The sequence below is a fragment of the Gastrolobium bilobum genome, unplaced genomic scaffold, assembly GCF_033153095.1.
Source record: "Gastrolobium bilobum isolate Gb01-03AN ecotype WA unplaced genomic scaffold, APGP_CSIRO_Gbil_v1 utg436, whole genome shotgun sequence".
Lineage (NCBI taxonomy): Eukaryota > Viridiplantae > Streptophyta > Magnoliopsida > Fabales > Fabaceae > Gastrolobium > Gastrolobium bilobum.
In genome coordinates this window covers 36,134-55,125 of record NW_026898220.1, presented here as the reverse complement: position 1 = coordinate 55,125, position 18,992 = coordinate 36,134, and the positions used below count along the sequence as shown (strand labels likewise).

Below are 18,992 nucleotides of genomic sequence, written 5' to 3'. Positions count from 1 at the left end.
AGCAGCTTGAGATAAGTTTATCTCTGGCTATCCCAAAACTACGTCGTTTTATTTATTTATTTCCTTATATTAATTGATTCAACTTTGAATGATTATGATTCCTTTTTTCTCTCTCTTCCTTTATCACCATTGATTCATCTTTGTACGGTTATGATTTAGTAACCGGAGATAAGATTATCTCAAGCAGCTTGAGAAACAATAAGCCCATATATATATATATATGTGTGTGTGTATGTATGTATGTATGTATGTATGTATGTATATATATACATATATGTATGTATGTATATATATATATATATATATATATATATATGGTTTAGCAAATAAACAATAACTGGATCTAAGATTTGGTGCGGTCAAAAAATTATAACTATGTACTACGGGTAGTACATACATAGTTATAATACTACTATTGTGTTTTTTTTTCTCTCTTTAGAAATTTAAATATGTATTACGAGTAATACATAATTATAATAATAAAGCTATTTTTTTCCTCTCTCCTCAGTATCTTTTCAGACAGTTGTCGGGTGATGTAAAAAAAAAATAACTTTAATATTGTAACTATGTACTACCCATAGTACATAATTAAATTTTTGAAGAGAGAAAAAAATAACTTTAATATTATAACTATGTACTATCCGTTGTACATTATTATAATTTTTTGACCGCACGAAACCTTTTATATATATATATATATATGGTAGAATATTATGTTTATTTTTTTATCCTTATTTTATTTACTTTTCTCCTCACCAATAAACCACAATCTCAACCGATAATAGAAGGGGAGAGAAAAGATGAAAGAGTGATTTGAATGTGTAAAGAAAAAAGAAAATATTATATTTATAACTTTTTTGTTAATAAATTCAATTATGTATTCCCGAAAATACATTCACTCACAGTATATTCTCCGAATTATGTAATTGAGGTTGTAAGAGTTTGTAAACGAAAAAACTATAAATGTAGCCTGCCTCAAAGAAAAATAGATAAAATAAGTATAAAAAATAGATAAACATAATATCTTATCTCATACATAAATATTGTGATTAAATTTAAAATAAAAATCCAACTCTTTTCACAAGTATGAATCCACGTTTGCAATATATATCGAGACTAAAAAGTTTTTAATACTTTCTCTTTAAGTAATTAAAATGATTTATTATATTACCAAAAAAAAAATGATTTATTATAAAGAATTAAATCCTACTAAAAAAACATCCCATTTATGATTTTCAATCTTTCTCTCAGTAAGCTGTTTGGTTCATTGAAATGATGGTGTGAGAATCTAAATAATTTCAAAATGGTACAAAATCCCAAACCAATAAACTAAATCAAGGATAATCGATTCAATTTAAAAACCAAATAAAAAATTTAATTTGAGTTATATGTACAGTTTATAATATTAGTTTATTTTTGGGTTTAGAAAACGGAACCATATCATTCCGAACCAACCTGATCAAAATTCATTCTTAAGAAACGTTTAGTTCAAAAATTATTTTAGAATTCTTGAAATTACTGTAACAATTCATATTTTGTCTAAGGTTAAAATAATATTCCCCAGGATGTTTTGGTAAAATAAATTCTCATGCATAACTTAAATTTACTGCAGGTTGAGGAATTCCCAACATAAGTAGTGAAAGTCTGTCAATTTCTTTTTTTTTTTTTTTTAAAAAAAACAAATAAAGCTATGCCAAATAATTAAACAAAACTGCAAAATATTTTCTTAATTTAGCTCAAATTATTCTCAATCTACTTAACATCCCATCTCTAAACACGCTCCATATGAAATCCTGTTGTCTATAGAAAATTTGTAGTCCTCCACCAATGGGAATAGACCTTAAAAAGAATCACCAAATAAATAGGTTAAACTAAGTACCATTTAAGTAGGATTTCCAACCATGTTTTTCTACTTTATCTCCTTTCATCAAGACGTTTTCTTTTTGTTCCTCTCGGTATTGAATCATCCTGCACAATTTTATAAAGGTTACATCAATACAAGTCAAAAGTAAGATAATACTTCCACTTCTTTCTTGTTATAAAAAAAAATTTACTTCAATAAATAATTTTTAAATCACGGGTATAGAGAAAAGAAGAGAGTGGGAGGGACAAACCTTAACCGAAGATTATCATTGGCAATACCCAAACACCGCACTGCCAATAATCCAGCATTAGTCGCATTATTAATTCCAACTGCGGCAACTGGGACACCTTTTGGCATCTGCACGCCCAACAAGAATCAAGAAAGTTCGTTAGTAAGAAAACATTGCATGTAAATGTATCAGGTTTTTAATAGTTGCAAAAGGTCACGGTTGATAGGGGTGTGCAAAATAACCAAAAAAAAGTGCAAAATAACCAAAAAAGTGGGTTGAACCATGAACTGAACCGAACCGCCCATAAAATAACCAATTTTTAAAAACCAGTTTGTGAACCGAACCGGTTTTTAAAGAACCAGTTCATGAACCGAACCGGTTTTTAGAACCGGTTTAAGAACCGAACCGGTTTTTAGAACCAGTTTAAGAACCGAACCGGTTTTTAGAACTGGTTTAATAATCGAACCGGTTCCGAACCGAACCGAACCATTTTCAAATCAAACCAAATTAATTTTTATAACTTTATTTTTTAAATTTTAAATTTTTTTTCTTTTCAAAAGAGGGTCGACCCGAACCGGTTTCGAACCATTTCCGAACCGGCACCGAACCACTTCCGAACTGAACCGAACCCCTTCCGAACGAACCATTTAAACCAATTCGATTCGGTTTTTCAAAAAATCCGGTTCGATTCGACCCATCAACATCCCTAACTGTTGATGCAAGTTCCTACTTCTACACCAGTTGACTTAGTGCTTCCAAAAACATAACAAGGTTGCTTTTAAAAGTAAACATCTATTATTCATTTTTTTTTATCCCTTCTATGGAAGGCATCCTTCATTTACATACAATAATGAATCAAAAATTAACATTCATATGATTAACAGACTCCTTAGTGATGGCAAGTTCTAGATAGTGAAGAAACTTTTAAACAGCACAGCTTTTAGAAAGAAGACATAATACCAAATTCACCCATAGTCCTTTTGTTAACTACCATATGGTACTTGCAGAAAATCCTTCATTCAAAAGCATTCCAAACAATATAGATCTAAAGCTTTTAAAAATGAAGCAGTAATACCAAAGTTACAAAAATATTGCATGTTATTATCTCATCACTAGAAAGGCAATCCTACAAAACAGCAAAAGCAATTATATAGAGCACTGAAAATTGATAAATATTGAATATTTAAACATCATTAAAAAATATACCTGGACAATCGATAAAAGTGAATCAAGTCCTTCCATGAAAGAAGCACTCACAGGAACACCAATCACAGGCAAGTGAGTAAGAGAGGCAACCATACCTGAGATATGAAAGCTTAATTAATGCCAATAAGACAATTGATACTTAATAAAAATATGCAAAGCATGATTTAAGTAATTTACCGGGTAAGTGAGCTGCACCACCAGCACCAGCAATAATAACCTGTATGCCTCGGTCGTGAGCAGAGGAGGCATAAGAAATAATCATTTCTGGAGTCTGGTGCGCTGAAACTATTTTTACCTGAAATTTGACACATGTAGGTATAAGAAAGGATAAACAACTTCATACAAAATAACCTCCCTCCCTTTGGGAAATTAGAATAATTTAACCTCGTGAGGCACACCAAACTTCTCCAAGATTTCAGCAGCACTTTTCATCACAGGTATATCTGAATCAGAACCCATTATGATCCCCACACGTGGAGCAACTACATTTCAAACAAAACAAAGCATAATTAAGTGCGAGAATAACAAAATTTTCTCTTCAAATATAATGCTCCACTCCATTTTCCTTAATTGTAATGGAGCGGTAGTTTTCAATCTTAACCAAAGAGCAAAGTTATCAAATGCGGATTACGGCTTGTCGCGGCGAACCCTTAAAATAGCTATAGTGCTATAGTGGGTTGCGGTTGCGGAAATAGCGGAATAAATCAAGAGAACCTAAATATATCACACCTATATATGCTCAAAAATAAAGACATTCATTCGTAATAAAGAATTGTTCCAAAACAAACAGTAACAGAGAACCAGAACCTCAGCCATATCAAACTAAGAGTGCTTTTGATAGCAAAATGTGCACACAGAGCGGCGCGATTAACTACTGCGCCAAAGAGTTGATAGCGAAATAAAGAAAGAATGATTAAAGCAATATATGGATGAGACAAACAATGTCTTTGTCTAAAAGGAGGATAATAGAAAAGGGGGGGAAAAGAAAAACATATTTGGTTAGACAGGCAGTGCAATTTTCATTGACTAGGGAAAGAATTGACATGGTTACAACTGATAGATGCTTCAAATATTACATGTATCCTAAGTCTAACTAAATTGGTTATATAGCTGCAAATTACTCTTTGTACCCATTAAATTATTGCATATGAGATGATGATGATATAAAATGAAGTTGACTAGGAAAACCATCTTTCTTCATTGGTCTAGCAACATAAGATCAATAACTACAAAGATAAAGTATGAGTGAAGAGAAGTTTGTGTCATCAACCTCCAGTCTTGTCATCTAATCTTTTCCCTTCCACCATTACAGTAAGATTGCTTTCAATATCGGCTAGGGAATCCCCAACAACAGTGATATGGCCCATCTTCCCTTGTTTTCTCATTTCTAACAAATTGTCATGATGATGATGTCATTAATTTAGACATACAAGTGATCAAACAGTGACGAATGAGAGGGTCAATCTGAAATTGCAACTTAAAAAGAAGCTTACCTGGCTTATCATACCAATGAAAGTCTGTCAATTTCTTTTCTTTTTTTAAATAAAAGTAAAAATAAAGCTATGCCAAATAATTAAAGAAAACTACTAATGGGCTTTAAAATACAAGGGGGGAAAGCAAGTAAAAAACTGCAACTGAACACTTGCAACATGTCCAAATAATAAATCAAATCCAAAAGTGAAAAATGGAAAACATAAAACCAAAATCTGGTCTGAACTGTACTAGTGTAATCCCATCTTTAAAAAAAAAAATAACAATGAGTCGCTAGGCATTTGTATAACATAAACAAGGAAAAGGTTATATGTACAAATTTTTTGTTTACAAACTACACTATGTCCGACCGGTCATATACTAATTAAGAGTATATAACCGGTTATACTTAGTGTAATTTGTAAAAATAAATTATAAACGGATCTTTCCCCAAGACACAAACACAGAGCTCTTATCTCACAAAAAGTTTGAAGTGACCGAAAAAATTTCATTCAATTGCTTTAACCCAACCCAAAAATTATAAGACGACAGCTATAACTCTCTACATTTTGGCTCATAATCATTTGCTTTCCAGGCGGTCTAATCCAACCAACGGCAGGTAATCATTTGTTTTTTCTGCCAGATTACATTTTTCTCCTCCTGCTATATGTTAGAAATAAAAAAGATATTGATTTTATTAATAAAACTGCAAAATATTTTCTTAATTTAGCTCAAATTATTCTCAATCTACTTAACATCCCATGTCTAAACACGCTCCATATGAAACCCTGTTGTCTATCGAAAATTTGTAGTCCTCTGCCAATGGGAATAATAGACCTTAAAAAGAATCACCAAATAAATAGGTTAAACTAAGTACCATTTAAGTAGGATTTCAAACCATATTTTTCTACTTTATCTCCTTTTATCAAGACGCTTTCTTTTTGTTCCTCTCGGTATTGAATCATCCTGCACAATTTTATAAAGGTTAAATCAATATAAGTCAAAAGCAAGACAATACTTCCACTTCTTTCATATTATGAATTTTACTTCAATAAATAATTTTTAAATGACGGGCATAGAGAAAGGAAGAGAGTGGCAGGCTTAACCGAATATTATCATTGGCAATACCCAAATACTGCACTGCCAATAATCCAGCATTAGTCGCATTATTAATTCCAACAGTGGCAACAGGGACACCTTTTGGCATCTGCACGCCCAACAAGAATCAAGAATGTTCGTTAGTAAGAAAACATTGCATCATCAGGTTTAATAGTTGCAAAAGGTCACTGTTGATGCAAGTTCCTACTTCTACACCAATTGACGTAGTCATCCAGAATACTCTATCTGACAATGACTCCATATTTTTTTTGTTCATTCATGTCATGTAATGACCTACTCAAAAAAGAAGCAAAACAAGGGTAATTTTGAAGAGGGCGAAAATGAAAACTACTGTAGCTGATATTCAATGAGGCTGAACCAATGAAGTGATGAGAGAATTATTTGACAAAGATATGTGAATCTGGGAAGGACACACCACTAACCAAGAAAAAACTGATATTGAAACAAAAGAGGGAACAAAGGAAAATGTGTAGGTTTACTAATTATCAGCACTAATTCTCAAGTGCTACAGGTAGTTGCTGAACTCATCAATAAGTGCATCTTTAAAACTGTTTATGCTTTCCGCAAATTGCTTCCAAAAACATAACAAGGTTGCTTTTAGAAGTAAACATCTATTATTCATTTTTTTTCCCATCTATGGAAGACATCCTTCATTTTCATACAATACATCAACATCAACATCAACAACACCTTTATCCCAAATTAATTGGGGTCGGTGGTAGATGAACCCACATGAAAGATACAAAACGGTTGAAAAAAAGTAAAAAAAATAAAAAATAAAAATAAATAAATAAATAAAAATACACAAATAAAATAATAAAATAAAATAAAATGAAATAAAAATATATGTATATATAAATAAATAAAAGTAAAAAAGAAAGGGACAAGAAGAAGTGGGGGAAATGAAGGGGAAAAGGACTAAAAAAGGACCATCTGGAACATAGGAATAACAGCGAGTCTAACCCTCCACCATACTTATAGCTTTTCTCCATTCCTTTCTAAGACATACTGTCCGCCAATCTATATCCCACTCCATTAAATCTTGTTTTACTACTTTCCCCCAAGTAAGCTTCGGCCTACCTCTGCCTCTTTTTGTGTTTAGCTCTTGGTAACAAACTTCTGTTCTTACAGGAGCATCCATGGGTCTTCTCATCACGTGCCCAAACCACCTCAATCTATGTTCTCTCATCTTCTCGGCTACCGGTACTACTCCGACCTTTCGTCGAATATCTTCATTTCTTATCTTATCCATCCTTGTGTACCCACACATCCACCTTAACATCCTCATCTCTGCTACTCCCATCTTATGCTCATGTTGCCTATGTGCTGGCCAGCATTCCGCTCCATATAGCATTGCCGGTCGTACTGCCGTTTTATAGAATTTTCCTTTTAACTTCAGGGGAATTTTGCGGTCACACAAAAATGCAGATGCACTACGCCATTTCATCCACCCTGCTCTGATTCTGTGATTTACATCCTCATCAATCTCTCCACCATTTTGTAAAATGGAGCCCAAGTATTTAAAAGCATTTTTTTTTGGGTACCTCTTGACCATTTAGATGCACAGGTTCTTGGTCCTCATCTTGTACCAGAGAAAACTCACACTTCAGATACTCAGTCTTGCTTCGACTTAATGTGAATCCTCTGGATTCCAATGTGCTTCTCCACAATTCAAGTTTTCTATTAACACCCTCCTTGCTCTCATCAATAAGCACAATATCGTCTGCAAAAAGCATACACCATGGCACTTCCTCTTGAATATCTTTTGTTAGTTCATCCATAACTAAGGCAAATAGGTAAGGACTTAGAGCCGACCCTTGGTGTACACCTACCGTGATAGGAAAATAACCTGATGATCCGCTACAAGCTTTTACACATGTAGTAACCCCATCATACATATCCTTGATTGCCTTTACATACTTTAATGGAACCTTTTTCTTCTCCAGGACCCACCATAAAACTTTCCTTGGAACCCTATCGTATGCTTTCTCAAGGTCTATGAACACCATATGCAAGTCCTTCTTCTTTTCTCGGTATCTTTCCATTAGTTGTCGCATCAAGAAAATGGCTTCCATGGTACATCTTCCTGGCATAAATCCAAATTGATTTTCATACAATAATGAATCAAAAATTAACATTTGTTGAATATCATAGATACAAGAGGAAATGATAGTAATCTTTGTTGTATTAAACTACACAACATTGGTGCTATTATATAGCAAACCAATTGAAAAATACAAAGAGACACACTCAATGTGGGACTTCTACACTATTAACACTAACACTCTTAACACTCCCCCTCAAGCTGTAGCATATAGATCATATGCTACAAGCTTGATACATAAATAATACTCCCATTAGGAACCAAAAACAACAATGTTACATCAACGAAATGAAATGACTAAGTACAACAAATCAACTGGAATGACCATTAGTCTGAAGAGCTGATAAAGAGACAGTGCTGGAATGGACATCAGAGCATGGATGGTGTCGGAATTATCATCGGCAAAGACAACTGAGCTGATCAGGACATCAGCATCAAGATCCCTCTCAGACATTTCATTTAACAGTTGGTGAGAAGCCGTGGTTTCCCCTTGACTATGCTACAAGCTTATTACAAGAAAGACCAAGTAACATAACATCAAAATAAATCTCCTAAATGAGAAACCAAAAATCAACAATGTGCTAAAAATGGCGTCGAAATGAACATCAACATGGAAGATGCCGGAATGATCATCGGCAAAGACAATCGTGCTGGAATGACCATCAGCAACATGGACGGTGCTCCCCCTCTAGAGGAACTTCTAAACAGTGCCGGAATTATCATCGGCAAAGACAATTGTGCTGGAATGACCATCAGCAACATGGACAGTGCTCCCCCTCAAGAGGAACTTCTAAACAGTGCCGGAATTATAATCGCCAAAGACAATTTGTGCTGGAATAACCATCAGCAACATGGACAGTGCTCCCCCTCAAGAGGAACTTCTAAACAGTGCCGAAATTATCATCGGCAAAGACAATTGTGCTGGAATGACCATCAGCAACATGGACAGTGCTCCCCCTCAAGAGGAACTTCTAAACAGTGCCGGAATTATCATCGGCAAAGACAATTTGTGCTGGAATGACCATCAGCAACATGGACAGTACTCCCCCTCAAGAGGAACTTCTAAACAGTGCCGGAATTATCATCGGCAAAGACAATTGTGCTGGAATGACCATCAGCAACATGGACAGTGCTCCCCCTCAAGAGGAACTTCTAAACAGTGCCGGAATTATCATCGGCAAAGACAATTGTGCTGGAATGACCATCAGCAACATGGACAGTGCTCCCCCTCAAGAGGAACTTCTAAACAGTGTCGGAATTATCATCGGAAAAGACAATTGTGCTGGAATGATCATCAGAAACATGGACAGTGCTCCCCCTCAAGATGGATGATGAATAGTATAAATACTCCATCTTGGGAAGAAAGAAGATTAAAGAAAAACAAAGCTTCGCGGAATCGAAAAAGTCGCCGGAGACGGCGGTGGGTCGTCGAAAAAGTCGTCAGAGACGGTGGTGGATCGCCGAAAAAATCGCCGGAAAGTCATCGGAAAAGTCGCCGGAGACGGTTGTCAACGGTGGACGACGCGGTCAACGGTGGTCGGTCAACGACAACGGTGGTCAACCCAACAACTTCCCAAGGATCATTCTTTTCTGATGTGACAGATCAGTCTAAGCTGCAGTCACAGAGCATACTAAGAAAAACCCGAAAAAGAAATAACAACGGGAATCCCTCAAGGAGGGTGATATCTCTCTATAACCATATTGAAATTATGGAAAATAGAACTAAGTTAAATGGATTAAGATTCCTCTTGTTAGGCTCTAGATACCATGTTAAATCTCATAGATACAAGAGGAAATGATAGTAATCTTTGTTGTATTAAACTACACAACATTGGTGCTATTATATAGCAAACCAATTGAAGAATACAAAGAGACACATTCAATGTGGGACTTCTACACTATTAACACTAACACTCTTAACAACATTCATATAATTAACAGACTCCTTAGTGATGGCAAGTTCTAGATAGTGAAGAAACTTTTAAACAGCACAGCTTTTAGAAAGAAGACAGAATACCAAATTCACCCATAGTCCTTTTGTTAACTACCATATGGTACTTGCAGAAAATCCTTCATTCAAAAGGATTCCAAACAATATAGATCTAAAGCTTTTAAAAATGAAGCAGTAATACCAAAGTTACAAAAATATTGCATGTTATTATCTCATCACTAGAAAGGCAATCCTACAAAACATCATTAAAAAATATACCTGGACAATCGATAAGAGTGAATCGTATCCTTCCAGGAAAGAAGCATTCACAGGAACACCAATCACAGGCAAGTGAGTAACAGCGGCAACCATACCTGAGATATGAAAGCTTAATTATTACAAATGCCAATAAGACAATTGATCCTTAAGAAAAATATGCAAAGCACGATCTAAGTAATTTACCGGGTAAGTGAGCTGCACCACCAGCACCAGCAATAATAACCTGTATGCCTCGGTCGTGAGCAGAGGAGGCATAAGAAAACATCATTTGTGGAGTCCGGTGTGCTGAAACAATTTTTACCTGAAATTTGACACATGTAGGTATAAGAAAGGATAAACAACTTCATACAAAATAACCTCCCTCCCTTTGGGAAATTAAAATAATTTAACCTCGTAAGGCACACCAAACTTCTCCAAGATTTCAACAGCACTTTTCATCACAGATATATCTGAATCAGAACCCATTATGATCCCTACACGTGGAGCAACTACATTTCACACAAAACAAAGCATAATTAAGTGCGAGAATAACAAAATTTTCTCTTCAAATATAATGCTCCACTCCATTTTCCTTAATTGTAATGGAACGGTAGTTTTCAATCTTCACCAAAGAGCAAAGTTATCAAATGCGGATTGCGGCCTGAAAAATGCTATAGCGGTTGCGATTCAAAAGGAGGATAATAGAAAAGGGGAAAAAAAAGAAAAACATATTTGGTTAGACAGGCAGTGTATATTTTGATTGACAGGGGAAAGAATTGACATGGTTACAACTGATCGATGCTTCAAATATTAGTATATTACATGTATCCTAAGTCTAACTAAATTGGTTATATAGTTGCAAATTACTCTTTGTACACATTAAATTATTGCATATGAGATGATGAAGATATAAAACGAAGTTGACTAGGAAAACCATCTTTCTTCATTGGTCTAGCAACATAAGATCAATAACTACAAAGATAAAGTATTGAGTGAAGAGAAGTTTGTGTCATCAACCTGCAGTCTTGTCATCTAATCTTTTCCCTTCCACCATTACTGTAAGATTGCTTTCAATAATCAGCTAGGGAATCCCCAACAATGGTGATATGGCCCATCTTCCGTTGTTTTCTCATTTCTGACAATTGTCATGACAATGATTTCATTGATTTAGACATACAAGTGATCAAACAGTGACGAATGAGAGGGGGTGATGAACCCAAATTGCAACTTAAAAAGAAGCTTACCTGGCTTATCATACCAATGAACATTAGCCCCAGGGATGGTCAGTGCCCTATTGATCAATAGACGAGCTAAACGTAAACCAGGCTCCCCCTAAAATCATTAAGCAGATTTCACAAACTAAGTCTGAAACAGTGTTTATTGAATAGAATGATCTTCTTGAAACAAGTAAATGAACAAAAGAGAGCACTCAATAGCCTTTCAGTGTATAACCAAAATTAAAAAACAAAAAAGGTCAACCATTTGTGTTCACGTTCATGACAGCAGATAAGATTTCATATCTAATATGACTTTCATTACTGACAAGCGTTTAATTTCCTACTGCTTTATCTTTTTCACATCAATATAACATAATTAACTAAGCTACTATTCATCTTTTACATTCTCATTTGCTGCATATAATAATGAGAAAATACGTTTCATTAGTAATAGCACCACTCCCTTCCAACCATGCTATTATAATAACACTGTAATAATAATACTGAAACACAATAAATCCCAACCAAAAATAATAGCACTACTTCAACAGGGATAGGAGAAAATCCAAATCTCTTTTTCAAATTTACAAAAGAGAAGGTAAAAGAAAAGGACAATGGAGAAAAATTAAATTCTAATACCTCTTCTTCGCCTAATATATTGTACATGACAGCAGCTGAAGCTTTCATTGATGAATCACCAAGGGGAAGACCAAGAACAGCCCGCAAATGTTGCTCAAATTGTGATGTATAACAAGATTCAATTGTGTGATGCCCACTATTGTGAGGTCTAGGCGCTACTTCATTTAATAAAATCTGTCAAGAAACACAGGCACAGTCTCTATCAGGGGATTAACAAACAAATAATAATGCATTTTGTAAAGAACCTTGGGATACACCACCCCAAAAGCTAGCTCAAAGGGTGGGAGTGCCCAAGGCCTTATAAACTCCACATTAGTTGCACATACAACCAATGTGGGACTATATATCTCAACACGCCCCCTCACACAAGAGCCCATTGGGCTTGAAGAGTGGACAACGCAACAGGCCCAGCCTACCTGTGCTAAGAAACGCCACAAGAGAAAGTGGGGGACGGCGAGGCTCTGATACCATGTAAAGAACCAATTCAACCCAAAAGCTTAAGCTGTTGGGTGAGGCTACATTAATGGTTTTATATATCTCAACACATTTGAAACAGCTGAGAATTTACTAGTAAAAAGAAGCCAGTGTAGCATTCAAGAAGAAAAAAACAATGAGGATGTCCACATTAGATGAATAAATAAATTCACTACCTGCCCATCCCTAGTCAAGAACAATTCAACTGCAAACACACCAGCACCATCTAGAGAGTTAACAGCATTGCAAGCAATTTCCGTAGCCCGCTCCCGAATCTTCCAGTGCACATTAGCTGGAGCCTTAACTATGTGGCATATGTTGTCCCTAGACCAAAACATAAAATCCTCAAGCAGATCTATAAGAAAACTGAAGTGGTATATTTCTGATTCATTTAAATTATCATAGCTTGGTTTTGAATTTGATCTGTGGTAAATCTTGCATTTTAAATTTTCCATATAAATAGCTTGTAAGTGCTGTGCATGTTACCTATGAATAGTTTCAACAATAGTATAGCTTGAAATCAAATTCTCTCTTCCCCTCACCACAATGACAGCTAGTTCCTGCAATTATTTTAGGAGAAAAAATGTAAGAAAATTCATAAACTCATAAACTAACATGACGAAAATTGGGAGTTTTAATATATAAAAGACATTTTTTTCTGAATCAAAAGACATGCTTGAACTAACAGCTTTAACATAGATAAATTGTATGAAAGCACTAGGAAGTGTAATCATAATTTTCTAAACAGAGAAGATTTAGTAGTAAGAGCATTTTGCAAGTGATGGGAGCATAGTATGACACTGGAATAAGTTTCATCTCCAAATAATTCACATTTATGAAAGACAAACCATTGGAGGTAAAAAATGTAGAGATTACAGGATAAAAAATAGGGCATTATTATCTGATTGAGAACATAACTGTAGTTAACAATCAAAAGAATCATGGATTGAAAAATTAAAGATCAATAAATTATTACAGGCACATCACATCAACATCATCATCACAAACTTATTGGAGCGAAGTCAATAAATTAATCATGAAGAAAAGAAGAAGTGTTTTATCTGAATAATACTTTCTTGATTCATTGAGAGACCCAATGGGTCCTTTTTATATTGAGTACATCCAACTACCTCAACTACTTTAATAAATATACAACCACCAACTACATCAATAAATATACAACCACCAACTACATCAATAAATATACAACTACCAACTACATCAATAAATACTATCTAGAATATTCTACATATTCTACACTCCCCCTCAAGTTGGGAGATATATATTGATCATTCCCAACTTGCTGATCAAATTCTCAAAGGTCGGCTTAAGTAATCCTTTGGTGAGGATATCCGCCGTCTGTTCCTTGGTAGGTATATATGTCAAGCATACACTACCGTCTTCTAATTTCTCTTTGATAAAGTGACGATCAACTTCCACATGTTTTGTTCTGTCATGATGAACAGGATTTTGAGCAATGCTGACAGCAGCCTTATTATCACAATATAATTTGATAGGTAGGGAATAAGAGATCTTCAACTCCTCCAGAAGCCTTCGTAACCAAATTCCTTCACAAATACCATGGGCTAGAGCCCGAAATTCCGCTTCTGCACTGCTTCTTGCAACAACAGTTTGTTTCGTACTTCTCCAGGTCACAAGGTTTCCCCAGACATAAGTACAATATCCTGAAGTAGATCTTCGGTCCATTGCAGAGCCAGCCCAGTCTGCATCTGTATAGATTTCAATCATCCTTTTGTGCCCCTTTTTAAAGAAAATTCCTCGACCAGGGGTATTTTTGAGGTATTTGAGAATTCTATAAACAGCACTAAGGTGTTTTTCCTTAGGAGAATGCATGAATTGGCTAACCAAGCTCTCAGCAAAAGCAATATCAGGACGAGTGTGAGACAAATAGATTAATTTTTCCACTAGTCTCTGGTACTGCTCCCTATCAACATCTTCCCCGTCCTCAACTCCCATCTTGATATTAGCTTCAATTGGAGTCTCTGTCGGCTTGCACCCAAGCATACCTGTTTCTTGCAACAGGTCTAGAATGTATTTTTTCTGAGTTAAAGAAATTCCTTCCTTACTCCGAGCAATTTCCATGCCAAGGAAATATTCGAGAGATCCAAGATCTTTTAGTTCAAACTGGTCAGCTAAATATTTTTTTAAAGAAGTTATCTCCTCGCTATCATTACCAGTGACAATTATGTCATCAACATAAACGATCAGAATAGCAATTCTTCCTTTGTCGGAGTGTTTAAAAAATAAAGTGTGATCAGTCTGAGCTTGGGTGAACCCTCTTCCCTTAACAGCTTGAGTAAATTTCCCAAACCATTCTCTGGGAGATTGTTTAAGTCCATAGAGAGACTTCTGCAACTTGCACACAGAATCATCCCCTTTTTCAAAACCAGGAGGTGGATCCATGTAAACTTCCTCATGGAGATCACCATTCAAGAAGGCATTCTTAACATCTAACTGTTGCAATGGCCAATCAAGGTTGGCGGCAAGAGATAGCAGAACGCGGATAGTGTTAAGTTTGGCAACAGGAGCAAATGTCTCCTGATAATCTATCCCATGAGTCTGAGTAAATCCCTTAGCAACTAATCTGGCCTTATGCCTATTGATGCTATTGTCTGCATTGAATTTTATTGTGAACACCCACTTGCAACCAACAGTTTTCTTTCCTTTAGGTAATGTCACAAACTCCCATGTTCCATTTTTTGTAAGTGCATCCATTTCTTCTAATACTGCATTCCTCCATTTTGGGTCATCAAGTGCTTCTTGGATATTTTTGGGTATCCTGGTACTAACTAACATAGTTTTGAAAGCACGAAAACCTGGAGACAACTTTTCATATGAGATATAATGGGAAATAGAATGAGCAGTGCAAGATCTAGTACCTTTCCGAAGAGCAATAGGCATATCAACGTTGGTTGTACTAGTACATTCAAGTGGGTTGCTGGAACAAGGACTCGAGTCAGGATCCTGGCAGTCTAGAGTATCTTCATGTGTTTTGCGCCTGCTGTAAAATTTTCCCCATTTACCAGGAGGATCACAAGGAGGATCATTAGATTCAGGTATAGTTGCTCCCCATGTTTCCTTCCCAATAACTCCACCTGTTTCCAAAGGCCAAGGTAAGACAGCAGCATCATTTGGTTTCCCAAGAACTTTGATGAATAATTCCATGCTGGTTTAGGTAATCTCCAAGAACTGAATTAAAATATTCAGTACCATTGTCTGTTCGCAGAATTTTGATAGAAGTCTGAAATTGAGTTTGAATCATAGCATGAAAGTTTTTAAAAGTGGATGCTGCCTCAGACTTATCTTTGAAGAGATATACCCAACATACCCTAGAATGATCATCAATGAAAGTAATAAACCAACGAGCACCCGAGACATTTTTTTCACGAGCAGGTCCCCAAATATCACTATGAATCAATGTAAAGGGAGAAGATTCATGATATTTCTTAGGAGAATAAGTGACACGAGAGTGCTTTGCAAGCTGACAAATATCACAAAGAAGGGAACTTGGCTTTTTATTGATAAATAAGTTCGGCAATAACTCCTGGAGATAAACAAAATTTGGGTGTCCCAACCTACGATGCCATAACAAAACATCATTACAGTCATCTGATAAACATAGAGAGTGGTTCGAAAAAATCCTCTTTTCACAATGAACATCTGTAAAATAGTATAGCCCTTCTTCCTCTCTAACACTGCCAATCTTCATCCCCGAGTCCTGTTCTTGAAAGATACAAGCATTTGCAGAGAACTTAGCAACACAATGCAACTCAGCAGTAAGTTTGCTAATAGAGATGAGATTACAAGTAAGAGAGGGAACATGAAGTACTGAGTTCAAAATAATATGCTCAGAAAGTTTAATGGATCCCTTTCCCGCAATAGTGGAGAAATTCCCATCAGCTGTTCTTATTCGTGACGGGTGATAGTAAGGGGTATAGGAGAAAAATAAGGTTGCATTACCTGTCATGTGATCAGAGGCCCCTGAATCAAGGATCCAACGATTGTAGAATATTCTAGATATTCTACAAATCACAACATACAAAAATTAAAGATTTGGTGGCTTAACACCAGCAATACCACTTCTCCATCATACAATTAGTGAATCATGGATTGAAAAATCACCATCAGCATTTAAGATATTTTAGATACTGACCTTGACAAAAGGTGCCCATTTTTCAACATATAAACCACGATCAAATCCTCCAAGAGCTGCAAAGTTGGAGGGCAAAAAGTTAAAGAAGAAAAAGTAAAACAGAAGTGTGCACATATCAAGTAGGCAGAAGGATTTTTTTCTTTTTCTCAAGGCTAATGAAAGACAAGAAGTATGAATTCAAAGAAAGAAAAGACAAAGATACACCGGTTAAAAGACTAATTACCATCTATAGCAGAAGGAAGTTCCTCTTCACTACTAGCAACAGCATTTCCCCGCCCATCGTAAGCTAATCTCCTACTCTTGATCATAAGAGGATAGCCAAAGAGTTCCCCTACTTTCTTTGCACCTTCAAGATCACCTATCTGTTCAATGTAATATTTAAGTATCTTCAATTAGTATCCTAAAGATGAATTTTTAAATACTACTATGACCAAGATAAACAGGTACTAACTTGCATAAAGTCAGAAAGCGGAATGCCATGCTGAGAGAAATGAACCATCTGCTGATACTTATCCTGAAATATATTGAATAGTCATATAAATGAAATCATTCAGATAATAACATTATTGTTATCTTTAAAAATATTCACATTAGCATGTCTATGATGGGCTGAAAAAAGTATCCTACGTAAAACAAATCCATTTAAAGGGAAAATCATGGAAATAACAAATTCCAAAATAGAAGCATACGGTCAAGCTCAGTATGAAACATTTGTGATGTGAGATATACAAAGGCAATACTTTATACATGAGTTGAAAATATCTAATTGTTCATTTCATCTATTGACACTACATGTGAAAATTAGAACAATTCCATCAATATGCCACGATAATACCTGAATAATTCGGATAGTGGAGGCTTTGGGTTGGCAATTAACTCCTTGTTTCTCAAGTTTTTCCAGCAAAGCAACATCAACATGTTCGATTTCAAAAGTTAGTAGTCCACATCTGAACACCATATCAAACCAGCATATATACATTATTCCCCTTAAATGATATAGCAAATGAGAAATTTAAAATAACAATTATTGTATAAAAACTTGAACCTCTTGGCGAATTCCTCAACTGTAGTGCTGTCATCAAAGCTTCCAACCATATGATGATAACACAGTGAACTCGCCGGGCAGTTCTCCCGTGGATCTAAAACCATGACTTTAATTCCCATTGGAGAAGCAGCTTCACATAGCATGCGAGCGAGTTGACCTCCTCCCAGAATCCCAACAATCATTTCAGATGGTTCATGGACAAGTAATTCATCATTCCTACACACAAACAACATCATGGTGGAAATTTGTGGGCTTTTTATGAAATTCCAAGGTTCAGAAACTTTAAAAATTTATATGCCTTAAGGCAGAGAAAGCTGACAAATGGTATTGTTAAAAGAAGTCTATAGCAAACCAACCCCGTTAATAAAAATGCAAACTTTAACCTCACAAAAAACTAAAGGAGAGAGAAAGCCAACCTTAGAGGAACTGCATCCTGTGATGCTTGACAAAGGAGGTGACAGTGTTTTAGCTTTAACGGAGATAAGGAAGGAGTTTGCTCCGTATAGAAGCCGAGTGAAGTTGTATTGGTAAAGGGATGATAACGTCTGGAGACAAAAGGTGAAGTGGTGTGTCCCGACCACACTATGCGCAGAGTGTGAAGCATACCTTCAATGCTCAGTTTTCGCAGCGAACACCTTCTTAGTCGTCGTGAGAGTGTGTGTGTGTACCTTTTCAAGCACAAGCGACACAAACCAAAAACGCGAGGGGAAAGCAGAACACGGATTCCTTGATTTCCAAGTAATAAGATTGTATCCTAATTTTTTGATAAAAGAAAGTTTAAGTGGGGTTACCAAAAAAGCCCAATAAATGAGGATATTTTGAAAAAACTCAAAAAAAAACAAATAAATTAAATGAGGTTAGGCACCAATATCCCATTGAAACCAGAGTTTCTATCCTAATTTGAATTTGATGTAAATAGGATAACATGATCATATTATTTTAATATGTGTTTGAGTTGAATTAGACGTTGTTAAGATATAATATAAATAAATAAAAAGGAAAAGTTCAAAAAACTCCCCTGAGTTATTGCTATACATTTCTATGTTTTTTCTTTTTTAATCACTTAACTTTTTTTCAATTTTTTTATCGACATCATTAATTAAGTATACATATTCTAACTTCTTATAAGAAGAAAATATATTGATAAAAAAAAAATAACAACAAATATTATGAAAACTTAGAACACTTAATAAAAGACTAAAAGAAGAAATAGTATAAAAATCAAATGTGTCAAAATAAAGAAAAAGAAATAAATGTAAAAAA

General features: G+C 35.3%; 1 protein-coding gene across 1 annotated transcript; it reads right to left on the bottom strand.

The window, feature by feature from the left end:
* Positions 1–1,758: 1,758 nt before the first annotated feature.
* Positions 1,759–18,333, bottom strand: LOC133313942 (phosphoribosylaminoimidazole carboxylase, chloroplastic-like). The gene is made up of 16 exons (XM_061515368.1): positions 18,146–18,333; positions 17,730–17,945; positions 17,520–17,631; positions 17,136–17,198; positions 16,908–17,046; positions 16,685–16,740; positions 12,997–13,070; positions 12,687–12,834; positions 12,037–12,210; positions 11,425–11,512; positions 4,570–4,686; positions 3,684–3,781; positions 3,477–3,594; positions 3,300–3,394; positions 2,115–2,221; positions 1,759–1,968 (listed from the first exon to the last, which is right to left on the bottom strand). Exons 1-16 carry the CDS (start codon positions 18,331–18,333, stop codon positions 1,872–1,874), a joined length of 1,890 nt encoding a protein of 629 aa, XP_061371352.1. The 3' UTR covers positions 1,759–1,871.
* Between the last annotated feature and the right edge of the window lie 659 nt (positions 18,334–18,992).

What these genes read in the sequence shown, in the direction of transcription:
- LOC133313942 (XM_061515368.1), bottom strand. Translation starts at nt 18,333, where the DNA reads ATGCTTCACACTCTGCGCATAGTGTGGTCGGGACACACCACTTCACCT. An exon ending in CAGGATGCAGTTCCTCTAAG is followed by an intron (nt 17,946 to 18,145) that starts GTTGGCTTTCTC and finishes GTTTGTGTGTAG; the next exon opens with GAATGATGAATTACTTGTCC. An exon ending in AGTTTGGTGTGCCTCACGAG is followed by an intron (nt 3,595 to 3,683) that starts GTTAAATTATTC and finishes GTCAAATTTCAG; the next exon opens with GTAAAAATAGTTTCAGCGCA.